The sequence below is a fragment of the Glycine soja genome, chromosome 13, assembly GCF_004193775.1.
Source record: "Glycine soja cultivar W05 chromosome 13, ASM419377v2, whole genome shotgun sequence".
NCBI lineage: Eukaryota > Viridiplantae > Streptophyta > Magnoliopsida > Fabales > Fabaceae > Glycine > Glycine soja.
In genome coordinates this window covers 25,307,801-25,321,589 of record NC_041014.1, presented here as the reverse complement: position 1 = coordinate 25,321,589, position 13,789 = coordinate 25,307,801, and the positions used below count along the sequence as shown (strand labels likewise).

General features: G+C 29.2%; 1 protein-coding gene across 2 annotated transcripts; it reads left to right on the top strand.

Moving 5' to 3' along the window:
* Window positions 1-8,218: 8,218 nt before the first annotated feature.
* LOC114382641 (auxin response factor 18-like) lies at window positions 8,219-13,339 on the top strand. 2 transcript variants are annotated; one of them, XM_028342201.1, is made up of 5 exons: window positions 8,219-8,452; window positions 8,613-8,727; window positions 10,166-11,290; window positions 11,778-12,700; window positions 12,791-13,339. In XM_028342201.1, the coding sequence occupies exons 3-5, from the start codon at window positions 10,184-10,186 to the stop codon at window positions 12,858-12,860; spliced, it is 2,100 nt and encodes a 699-aa protein (XP_028198002.1). In that variant the 5' UTR covers window positions 8,219-8,452; window positions 8,613-8,727; window positions 10,166-10,183; the 3' UTR covers window positions 12,861-13,339. The 2 variants fall into 2 exon arrangements, with proteins under 2 accessions (XP_028198002.1, XP_028198003.1); XM_028342202.1 differs by having other exon boundaries at window positions 8,592-8,727.
* The last annotated feature ends 450 nt before the right edge of the window (window positions 13,340-13,789 follow it).

Genomic DNA, 13,789 nt, shown 5'->3' with positions numbered 1-13,789 from the left:
TGAAAAATAAATTGTAAATATTTTAAACAAATACTTAAAATTATAAAATTAATGTATATGATTTAAATTTAAAATAAAAATAAAAATATTTATTATAATAAATATATGTATAATGGATTGTAAACAAATAGTTTTAAAATTTAAATTTTAAAGAATAGAATGTACTAAAAATTTTCATCAGTCTCAAAAGAGTTTAATTTAATTTAACATATACGTATCAATAGAAGGTTAATTAATTATCTTTTCATTTAATGACTAAAAAGTTAAATACGCGTATTTTCGGTGTGTATAACTAATATTTAATTAAAACTATTATTTATGTATGTTGCTGTGTGTAATTTTAGGTGAGCGTACATATTTATTGACAAATAAATTTTGGCAAGAATTTATAAACTACTTGTTGAACTTTGTAAATTTTGCGGCAATTTTAATATCTCAAAGAAAATTACTCCTATTTTTACCAAATACTTTTACAACAAAAGTTAAAGAATGAAAAATTTTATAAAAAAAATATTAAAAATGAAATATTTAATAATCAAAATAAATGTTGACCACAATTTATAGTAAAATTATTTATTTGTTAATATCTTAATATTGCCTAAGGTAATGGATAGTAAAAATGAAAAAATAATATAATTTTTCTATTAGCTGATTGAAGTGAAAAGAAACAAATCCCTTAATAAAAAAAAGAAATAAATCTCAATATAGCAAAATTGTTCTATCACTTATAATATTTCGTCAAATATTTAAGTCATTTGCAAATATTATTAATATTATTTTAACTAATATGCTACATGCGCTTGCCCATCTTTCTCTCTCACATAAAACATGCATGAAATAATGTAATCAATCAATAATGCTTTCAATCGTTATCTTAATCTTAATTTAATATATTACAGTTAGTGGACAATAGGTATTCGGTGCATTGAGTTATATATATATATATATATATATATATATATATATATATATATATATATATATATAAAAGTACATTGAGGGATTGCTAATTGTAATTTTATCCTTCTTATTTCCTCCCCTATTTGATCATGGTATGCAGATAGATAAATTGAGAGAAATAAAATGCAACAAAAATCAGTTGTTTCTTTTTTTAAATAAATGGAAAGCAAAAATGAGGTTAGAATTTTATCTCAAAAAAAGAGATGGGGTTATATATATATATATATATATATATATATATATATATATATTAGGGTTGATATTATTAGCTATTTGTGGAGGTGATTGAGACATATGCATAATGGAAATGGAACTGCAGAGACAAATTCATTGCAAAGAAGAGACGAGGGGACAGCACCGTCCCCTTCTCAAGCTCTCATGCCTGGATCAATGAAATAATGAACCTTAATCAATCAAAACAATCCACATCACATGCACGTATGACAGCTTGCCTTGCTATGCCCTCCATATTTATTAATCACTTCATTTTTATTTTTTTTTATCTTTTTTATCTTTGTCAATATATGCACTGTTGCCCTCTTTAATTTCCTTCCTCTTGTCCACGACACAATCCTACTCTAGTCAACAATATGTATAAAACATTTTTTTGTTAGAAAATATCTAAGGGTGTGTTTTTAACTACCTAATTAAAAGAGAACTACAAAATTTACTTGAAATTTTAAATTACATAATATTTAAGAATAATAATTATAAATTTGATTTAAATGCATTAATATTATAAAAGATTGTTCAAATGCAAATTTTCATTGGCGATGGGAACCTGTAGCATTTCTCATAAAATATGACTAGATTAAGATTGTTCAATACCTATGACATTAATAACTAAAAAAAGGTTATGCTATTTTTGATACTTTCTTTTTAATATTATCTATGATTGAGAAAGATTTATTAAAAATTATTGATTTTGGTGGGTCTTCATCATGATTTTCTCTCATATTTTAGAAGTGAGATCCACAAAATTGATAACTTTAAATAAATTTTAGTCATTTGTATAAAAAGTGTTAGAAAAAGAGTGCCATTAACATTTCTCATTAACTTAATACTTAAACTAAGTTGACTCTCCTAAATCACCATGTATATCACACCAATTACTCCCATTATCTATAATTTCAAGCTCTCTATCCTTTCTTAGGGTTTCATTCTTGTGCATGAGCTTGTTGCACTCTTACATAGAGAAAATCAATTTCTAACATCAATTTGCAAAAGTTCTAAAAATTTCCAACACAAAAAACCAAATTCCTTCAAGAGGTATTTACTTGGTGTTGTAATGAAGCTTAGGAAAAAGGATGATGAGAAAGTCATCTAGGCTTGATTGATTGATAAGCAAACTCTTAAACTCAACTTTAATAATTTTTCCATCATAAATTCTCATTTTCCCAATCCTCTTTTTTTTTTTTGGCCTTTCATTTAGGAAAATATTTTTATTAATTCCTAATTAAACATATATACTATTTCTCTTTTCTACTGGGATTTATATTGCTCAATTCTTCCTTTTTATCCATTTTCAAAGCTTTTTCTCTTCTTTTTCTTCCAAAAATTATCAAAAGATCCTAGTCCCTCACTGTATGACAAAGCAAGGTTTAAATCTCGCCACAAAAGATGTCTACATGTAATTTGCAATTTTAAGATGGTCTCCAGAAGAGAATATATAAAAAATAAAAATTATTTAATAAATAAATAAATTTACTATAATAAAAACTAAAAAAAATAAAAAAGATTAAAACAGAATTAATCATCTATTTATATAAAACAAAACACATTTTACCCTGCATCATAATTATCAGCCAAGACAGTTGTGCAGATTGACCAATACTAATACACTACAACAAAAGCGGGGAGAATAAAAACTTTTGGAAATTGTTTTGGATGGGTGACAAGAAGACACATCGATCCACAAATTAAGAAGATGAAAAACTTTTCCCTATTAATTAAAATCGAGCAAATTAAAATCAACCACCTTAGTGGAAAGTTGATGGAAGAAAAAAAAAGAAACCTAGAGGTGTTAACATCGATCCTGAGACAAGTCATGAACCCTGTATTTAGTGTTGGTGGGCTGGGTGCCTGTAATTGGTGTGGCGAGTTTCAATCGAAAGAGGAACGACAAGTTCCTAAATTTGACGTCTGCTCCATGTGTTTTCAATGTTCAACTTCAATGATGCCAGCACCTTATAACCCTTCTATATGGTGCATATATAGTTTCCATGAGATGACCTAACTAATTATAATCTCTCTTTTTCTCCCTTCCCCACCACTTATATATATTTTTCATTTATCTCTTGGGGGCACTGCAGGGCTGGACATTACCAAGCTTCTTGTGTCTTTATTTTGTTTTGTTTTTTGGTGGTTACCCCATCTCTTTCTTCCTTATAATTATCATGTTATAGTTCTTGTTTGTGTTTGGTTTTAGCACCAAGTCTTTTTCTTCCACTAGCTTTGCGCGGGCTTATATTTTAATTGCCTTTTTTCGGAGTTAGAACTTGTTGGTCAAAATAAGAGAAATCAAATTCTTACATGATAAAATTATAATAGGTCTAATTCAAAATAAACATTATCTTACCAAATAATTATTTTAGTTTAATCAATTACTTCGAATTTAAATTTTGAATATGTAACTTTGTTAAATATTTAAATTTATTATTATTATTATTAGTCATCTTTCTTGATTTAAATATGATTATTTCTCCTGAAAGATATCTATAATTAAAAAAAAAAATCACACTAGCAAGGGTATGTGGCTTTTGGCATAACACTCTCTTTCTCTTTATTGTTGCAATCTGGCCTCAGAAAGAGGCAAAAATTAGTGCCGCCACATTTGGCCATACTACTAGTTTTTAACTTCAACAGCTAGGATTGGACCATGCTATGCTACAATTAATAGTATATATCCCACCTATAGTGCGGTGTAAATTATTATTCGCATATGGTTCAATTCACATTTTTCCCTGTTTAAATTTGTAATCAATGTTGGAAAAATAAAACAGAAGAAAAGAAATCAATTATGGTCTGTCTTTAATTACCCTTTAACCAGGTTGGGTAAGTAGATTAGTCATATGGTGCACACCACTTGACTTAAATTACAACTATACAAGTTTGCAAAATACTACACTTACGTCATAGTTTAACCTATTGCCTATATACAATTGACATTTCGAGTGTCTTGTGGTTATGATAACGTTACGGGGAAAACTATATTCAAGAACAGGGTCTTTTCTTTATGTTTTACTAACAATTCAATTTCAATTTCTTAATATAATCCACATTTTATTCACTTATGTAGTTATTAGAATTAATAATGTAGTTACCAAATCACAAAGCAACTGAGTCTTTAAAAGATTTAACAATAAAACTTTTAAATTTTACGGCTACTTAATATAGGCATTTTAAATGATATTTTTCGTTTTAAATGTTTTCATCGTAGTGTCAAAAATTGTCCCACGTGACTCCAATGTGGTAAATGAGTACAAATATCATCAAGGCAGGTCTCAATTAATAACTCGTTGGGGTTATTTGTTGTGTACTATGAACATATAAACATACCCTGTAAAATATTAAATATATTCATTAAATATTTTAAATTATTTTATTTTTCTAAATTTTAGAATATATAATCATTAAAAAATGTCTTATGATTGAATAGTTTTTTTTGGAGGAAAAATGATAAATTTATTTAATAAAAAAATTAATATTGTAAAAATGGCTTTAACATCTATCCGTGTAAAAATCAACTCCATTCCATCCCTTGTATGTAAAGAGACAGGGAGAAAGAGGGACCAATTTATGTTAATATCAATTACATAAATTATTAGCCTTTGAGAAAAATTATACACTATTAAATAATGTTTTTAGTAAATAATTATAATAAAAATCTGTTGTTAAAAAGTTACTGTCATATTTATAAATATATATATATATATATATATATATATATATATATATATATATACACACTTAATCACTGAATTATTGGGCCACTTTATTTAAATCTATTTGTTAAAAAAAGCGTTTATTTTAATAACATAAGAAGCTTTATATTTTTTAATGTGTTTGTTTAAATTGTTTTTGCTTAAAAAATAATTTTATGTTTATTTTAATAAACAAATTCTATCTGCTCATAAAAATATAATTTTTTTAAAAAATATTTTAAAATTATTTTTTATGAATTTAAACAAATTGGCCCATTATACAACAAAAAAATTGCTGAATTATTAACCTGGATTTTTTTTTACTGGAAGTAATAATTGATCGCAGTTGAACCAATAAATTATTATTAACTAATAGTTTATCAGTTAACTTATCATTCCAATTTTTAAAACAAATTTGTGTATATATATATATATATAATTTTTTTTATTAAAAAAAAATCATATAGTCCGAGGCCATGACTTGGTGTCTGAGACCTTTCCCACCAAGAAGACAATAAAAAGTCCGGTCAGGCTCGAGTCTTGACTGCGTTAGCCTCAAAGACCATGGAAGCGTGGACCCATAAACTTGCTGACAAAAAACAATGTGTGGTACGTACGATACTATCTGAATTTTAAAATACATTTAATCATGCGTCAATGAATATAGTTTTTTTTTTTTTTTTTTGTATTTGTTAAATATTGTATGATATTTATACGATGTTGTCATTTTTTTATAATCCAAATATTACATCTTGATTATAGCTTTTAAATTATCAATTCATGTAACGCAGTTTAATTAGAGACGGGTAATTTAATTGGAATGGCATTGTCGCATTGACAATTATATACGCCGCTCAAGGCAATATAATATTTTTAAAGACCAAAAGTAGCTTTTCACAGGATGTAATCTAATCTGAATCCGATAGAATTATGGTTATGTTTGAGAAACTGTCTGCAAGCCTTAAAACTAGCTACGTTTTCAAACTCATTTGGAGTGTTACTTTTGCGTACGAGTGGATTTGAAGTGTTATTTTTGCGTCGGTTTATTAGATTAGCCTTAAAATAGCATTGTCGCATGTTGGACGACAACTCGAACATATTTTATTACGTGTAACAAAATTCTTTTTCTGAATATTTAATATAATTATATATCCAAATTCAAATTTATGGATTTCAAGTGTTATTTTTGTGTTGATCTATTAGATTAGTCTTCGAATATGTATTGCCGTACGAGTTGGACGACAATTTAAACATGTTTTATTAAGTGTAACAAAGTTTTTTTTAAAATATTTAACATAATTATATATTTGAACTTAAATTTAGTTAAATTAGAAAAATGCTAGGAGTACTTTTTTTAAGTCTTTTCTTTTTAACCCATATGATTATATTAATTGATCCACGCATTCAGTGTCAATGGTTGACCTATAATCATGTGAGAGTGTGTACTTACACTCTCTCATTTTTTAAAATTCATCAAATTTATAAATAAAATCTTATATTTTATTTTATTTATATTTATATAATTAAATTCACTAATTTTATTTTTTATAATTTGTATCCACTATCTTACGGTTTGAATCCGGCAGTGTTCAGTGTGATGCATGCTTCTATTTAACTCTTTTCTTTTGGCCTGAGTTTGTGGGGGTAGCCAAATTGAGTTGTATGCCTGTATTCACATGCTGAAGGAGACTGAAGCAAAGCTCTGCTCAGTAAATGAAAAAACCAACAATGTCCAGTTAACCAACCCGTGGGGTTGAACCTATTACCTACTCCACAGTCCCACGCCCACATATATAACATATATAGATAAGCTAACTACTTCCTACGACCAAAAACAAAAGGTGAACTCAACTTTATCATGGATAATTTCTGCAAACAATTTAACTGCATACAAACCCTTTCATTTAATTATGACTTATTATGATAGTTATTTTAAAATTTATATTTAAAATGATTTCTAATTGATTTAGAGAATATAAATCTTTACATTATTAATATATTAAAATTAAGTTCTTCTGTTAAATTGCATATACAATTTTTTTTAATAATTTAATTAATTACCATTTTTTACCCTATATATTAGGTGCATTGATTAATGATTGCTGAGTAAAAGTTAAAATCTTTTGATGTAATAAATATTTTTATACTACTCAATGTAAGATAATTAAAAAAATCTTGTTGGAATTGGTCAGTTTGTTAAATGAATATTTGTAAGAGTTTAATAACTATTAGTATTTTTTAATTATAAAAATTAATAAATTTATTATAGATAATAATTTCTAGATGACAACAAAATTACATATTGAATTTGAATTTTTGTATCCATAGTTTAAAAAGTTTCTGTGCTTATTGCCGATACTGTTTAGATAGTCTATTTTTTCTATTAGTATCTCAAGAAACTTGTATTGTACCACACTTTTGGCTTAAAATATCTTAAGAAAAAAAAAGGAAATGATAACTAAGAAAGTCTTTGGATGATTGATTTTTAAACAACATCTAACATGTTTGTTATTAAATAAACACATAAGCTCATTTATTGATAGGCACACTTTACATCATAAACTCAATATTTAATAGTATTAAATACTAACAGAACATGGGTAGCTTAATTCGTGTTTATTTTTCAATTTTAATTATATTTAAAAAAACTAACTCGAAAATTAGCTAAAAGTTGAAGATTTGATTAGAAGTTAGATACAGAAAAATTAATTTATTAAATTGTAAGTATTTAATAAATTTAACTGTTAAAATAATTGAAAAATATAAAATGACATAAGATTATAATTTATTTAAAATAATAATTAAAAATTTTAATAAATATATTAAGGATAAAAATTTAAAAAAAAATAAAAAATTAGAAAATAATGTTTGAAAAATGCTAGATACTACTAAATATTAAAAAAACTTATTTATCAAACAATCAAACAATTTTTTTTACTAATAGAAACTAATTGAAATATCCTGTAAAAAATGGTTCCTTAACATGTTTCTGTCGCACAAAATAAAACTTTATATTATTCTAATGTTTTATTAAAAATAACGTAATATTTTTAAAATATTGATAAAATCATATCAACTAAAAAGCACTAAATACTCCTAATTAAACTTTGGGTAAATAATAATAATAATTAAACCACTTTTATGGTAAGTATTTTGAAGCTTATGTTAAAAACAAATTCTAATTAATTCACAATCTGAAGAAGATATTTTAGAATGGAGCATGACAATTGATCTCAAATATTATTATATTATTATTATCAGTTTCTTCATTATTATTTTTTACGCTTAAAAGGAGACCAAAGTCACCAAAGCCATTACAAACTAAGATAGCGTGGATGTGAGACTCCTATAAAGTCCTGCCACAACAAAAGATTGGGGAAAAAAACAGAATAGGCTCTGTAACTAACGTGGTGAGGCCAGGAAGGAAGTGTGTGTTTGTTTTACTCAAAACACGCCTTATTCAACGCAATTTCTGTGAGATGAAGCTTTGGCGTTAAACGTAGTGTATAGCAAAACCAAACACTGCTGAAGCAAAACCAATCTGTAGCAGCTCAATTATCCCCTTCACGGTGCGTATGAATAAATTTAACATTCCAGTTTCTTCTTCACTTCAAAATATTTTTTATTTGAAAGCAAGCCACACAACACAACTCAGCTTCCTCATCCTCAACAATAATAATATCTTTCTTGTTTTGCTGGCTTCTCAAGATGCGGGGTTTGCTTTTTCAGATCCGACGAATCAGGCGACTCGCACACACAACTTGTTTTTCTGGCTTCTCAAAGATACGTCGTTTACCTTTTTCAGATCCGACGAAAAAGGCGAGAACAAATTCACAAGGATCAGGTTCTAATTCTTTCCTATATTTGAGATCAATTTTCATGCTCCATTCTAAAATATCTTCTTCAGATTGTGAATTAATTAGAATTTGTTTTTAACATAAGCTTTAAAATACTTACCATAAAAGTGGTTTAATTATTGTTTTATTCTTTGAATTTTGGAATGAATCTATTTTTTGGTCTTTCAAATTGAATTTAGTTCATGAATCCGGACAGAGACAAACTTTTTCAAGTAATAGAGGGATAAAAAAAAACATTCCTCATTGAAATCTTTTCTACTACACATAAAAAAAATTCATTCTCTGGCGCTGGTGTGTATGTATGGGGATTAAGATACATCTGAGAAGAAATTAAATGTACTTGTAAGCATATACCGTCCAGTTTCAATCTAGAAAAAACTTCGAATTCGAACAACAGGAAAGAGAGAGAGAGGGAGAGAAACACATTTAAGTAGTCTTTAATTGAAAGTATTTTTTTAGTCAATTTCTAGTTGTTATTATTTTTATAAAAATATTTTTTAACGTTAATATTACCCATATTTATACTTTTGATAACATAAAACATAAGCACTTATTATTAATATGAAATGTTAATAATACTTTTCATATATTAACTATTTCATCATTGTAAAAAAAAAGAGTTTCATTAATTAGTTGGCAAAAATATGATTGTTTTCTTACATCTATTGGAAAGTTGGGTGGAAATTTTAATAGTTTATGTATTTTCATACAAATTTTATTTTATATAAAAAAAATTAATATATCTTGAACATTGTTTCACAAAAAATAATTTACAAATAAATTCTCTATTTTTTAATTCAGTATCATACAAGGGTATAACATTCATAAAAAACCTAAAAAATGTTATTAATAAGTTAGGACAAAAGATGTTTTGATATCATAAAAAATAATGAATGTTTGAAGAATATTATTAAATGTTTAAAATCAGCCGTCAAAATTATATTATCAAAATTATTACATTTAATTTATATTATGTAATGTTAATTATTTTGTCTCCTCCATTTTTCTTCAAAGTTTCGCCGCTGAAAAGATGCAATTTTAACAAAAGTAGTGATGTGATGCTCAAAAGTAGACACATGCCAAATATTGATAAAGCCACTTTTTCTTACTTCGGTTAACGTTATCTGGCTAAAAGAATAGAAATGTATCTTTTTTTTAATTTTAAGAGACTAAAGAAGAAAACATCAAATATTAAAAATGTTGTCTTCAATTTCTCTGTTTCAATTTGAATGAACTATAATCTCTATTAACGTAACAAACAACAAATAAAGAATAAGAAGAAAAAAATATTGTGGGTTAACTTGAATTGTTTCCTTGTAATTTCAAATTGTGTGACACATAGCACTCTTACTTCTATGAAAGGCCTTTTGACACCTTCAATTGTCATCAATTGTATGCTCATTTTTGGAAAAATTACACTTGCAGTGAAAGTTATTGAGTGAGATGATTACATTCATGGACACAAAAGAGAAATTAAAGGAGGTGGAGAGGTGTTTGGATCCTCAGCTATGGCATGCGTGTGCAGGTGGTATGGTACAAATGCCAACAGTGAACACTAAGGTCTATTACTTCCCTCAAGGTCATGCTGAGCATGCATGTGGACCAGTTAACTTCAAGACTTGTCCTAAGGTTCCACCTTTTGTTCCATGTAGAGTGGTTGCTGTCAAATACATGGCTGATCCTGAGACAGATGAGGTCTATGCCAAACTCAAGCTCGTTCCTCTGAATGCCAATGATGTTGATTATGACCATGATGTTATTGGGGCTGAAACTCGAGACAAGCCAGCTTCATTTGCAAAAACCTTGACCCAATCTGATGCTAACAATGGTGGGGGATTTTCTGTTCCTAGGTATTGTGCTGAGACAATTTTCCCTCGTTTGGACTACTCAGCTGACCCTCCCGTTCAAAACATCCTTGCCAAGGATGTTCATGGGGAAACATGGAAATTCAGACACATCTATAGGGGCACGCCAAGGCGACATTTGTTGACCACTGGGTGGAGTACTTTTGTGAATCACAAGAAGCTTGTTGCTGGGGACTCAATTGTGTTTTTGAGGGCAGAAAATGGGGATTTGTGTGTTGGTATTCGGCGAGCAAAGAAGGGGATTGGCGGTGGACTTGAGACTTCCTCAGGGTGGAATCCTGCAGGAGGAAATTTTCCTATGCCTTATAGTGGATTTTCTCCCTTTTTGAGGGAGGATGATAATAGAATCTTGAGAAATGGCAATAGCAATGGATTGAACCCTAGTGTAAGTATGATGGGAAAGGGAAAAGTGAGGCCAGAAGCAATTATTGAAGCTGCAAATCTTGCAGCCAATAAGAAACCCTTTGAGGTTGTTTACTACCCTCGGGCAAGTACTCCCGAGTTTTGTGTGAAGGCCTCACTAGTTGAAGCAGCAATGCAGACTAGGTGGTATTCTGGAATAAGGTTCAAGATGGCCTTTGAAACGGAAGACTCCTCGCGAATAAGTTGGTTTATGGGAACTATATCTTCGGTTCAGGTTGCTGATCCCCTAAACTGGCCTAACTCACCATGGAGGCTTCTCCAGGTAACACTATATTCATTATTCTTAATGCCTTTGAACTAGCATAGTACATTATATATCTTTGCAACATGATTAATGTTTTTTATACATTCATTTTAGCCTAAAATGCCTTGGCATAAATATTATGCTCAACAATGAAGGAAATTTGGTAGAAGTGTTGTGATGTCATTCATTTTGTCTCATTCTCGCATTGGAACATGGATACATTTAGAGTTTTTAGTTTATGTTAAAATATGTTGGCACAAATGCATTCGGTAAATTAGAATTTAGAAACTATTGAACTTTTCAATTGTTTATTGCTGATTAAATTAACTTTTGGAGAACTAGATTATTTATGAAATTTATGATGTTGTTTGTACATTCACATAAGATTGTGCTCTTGTTGTGTAACTAGTTGCATTTTGCACGTTTAACACAAGTAAATCCTAGTTTAGTTGAATTTCTCTATTTTGTGTCAACTAGGACTAATTTGCTGAAGTTGGATTTATAGGTTACATGGGATGAACCAGATTTACTTCAAAATGTGAGAAGGGTGAGCCCGTGGCTGGTTGAATTGGTGTCAAACATGCCTGCCATTCATTTTTCCCCTTTCTCACCACCACGGAAGAAATTGAGATTGCCTCAGCACCCAGATTTTCCCCTTGATGGCCAGATTCCTTTGCCGACACTTCCCAACAACCTTCTAGGTCCCAACAACACCAACCAATTTGGTTGTCTACTCGAAAGTACTCCTGCTGGCATGCAGGGAGCCAGGCATGCTCATTATGGTCTATCCTTATCGGATCTCCACCTCAGTAAATTGCAATCAGGTCTATCTTCGGCTGGTTTCCCGCCTCTTGATCACGCTGCTACGCCAATGAAGGTCTCAAATAACAAGACATTGCAAAAGCCTAGCATCAGTGAGAACGTCTCTTGCTTACTATCTATGACAAATTCTACTCGGTCTTCAAAGAAATTGGATGCTGGGAAGACACCTTCGCTCATGCTTTTTGGCCAAAAAATTCTCACTGAGCAACAGATCTCTCCGAGCAGCTCTGTTGATACACTCTCCCCAGTTCTTACCAGAAATTGTTCGACAGATGGAAATGTCAATAAAGTGACTAATTTTTTTGATGGTTTTGGATCAGCTCTTCATCAGCAAGGTTTACACGAACACTCCTCTTGTGAGAGGTTCCAGTGGTGTAAGGATAATCACCAAGAAATTGAGGCCAATATGGAGACTGGCCATTGTAAAGTTTTTATGGAGTCCGAAGATGTAGGCCGAACTATGGACCTATCGTTGCTTCGATCTTACGATGAATTACATAGAAAGTTGGCAGACATGTTTGGCATAGAAAAATCTGAAATGTTAAGTCGGGTGCTTTACTGCGATTCAGTTGGGGCTATCAAACACATTGGTGATGAGCCATTCAGGTAGGAATAATCCCAATCACTACCATATTAAATTGGAAAATGTGGTCCATCCTAGAGCCTGACTTGTTTATTTATTTGATGTTGTTGCAGTGACTTCACAAGAACAGCCAAAAGGTTGACTATTCTAATGGATTCTGGCAGCAACAATGTAGGAGTGTAGTGGGGCAGAATAAACTATTCTTTTAATTGTACAGATAGTTCACGAAGTCTCATTTTCTAACCTTTCCCTCTTCCTGGTGCAATGGAAGGAGACAACCTAATTTATTTTTTGAATATCAAACTCTACATAAATGTTTCTATTCCATCTCAAAGGGGATTTTTGGATTTTTGAATTTTGGTTAGAGTGATCATAACTTGTGTTTCCCTTTTTCTTTTTGTTTTTTTCTGTCAACTATCTCTTTATCTTTGCCTACTTGAGTTTCCTTTTAAAATTTTGTTGGGGAAAAAGGTGGAGGACAAAGAGAGAAGTTTGAAATCCTATAAATATGATTGGTTTGTAAGCAGGTAAAAATGTATTTGATCTGAATACTAGTTGAAACAAAAGGAGAGTCATTCTTGCTTTTATGTATTCACTTGTTCAAAGATTGTACCATTTTCTTCTTGTTGTTGCCTTATAAATTATTTGCTATTACAATTTAATCTTGCATTGAATGCAATTTGAAGGCTGCAAATGTATGTATTATCACCAGTAAAGTTATAGCTCATGTCAACAAAATTGGACCCGTTTGTTTTATTTTTTTGCTAACTTAGTATGTCCCATTTTTCACATCTTAATGTCTTTTCTTGAGTATTATTTCAGGCCTTTATCATAAACTCCAATTAACTAATTTATCAGGATTAAGAAATTTAGTTAATTTAGGTGAAAGTATTAAATTTTTCTAAATTATTTTTTTTTCAAAATTACCTCAGCAAACAAAATTAATTGAGATTAAGAGTTATATTTATTTCACTATTTTGTCTTCTTTAATGAATGATGTTTTATGAAAGAATAATAATATATATAATATTTTAATTAGATCTTATAAAAAAATATTGAGGCACATTTTAAATTTGAATCTTATAATAAGAATTACAGTATTTTTTTCTTTC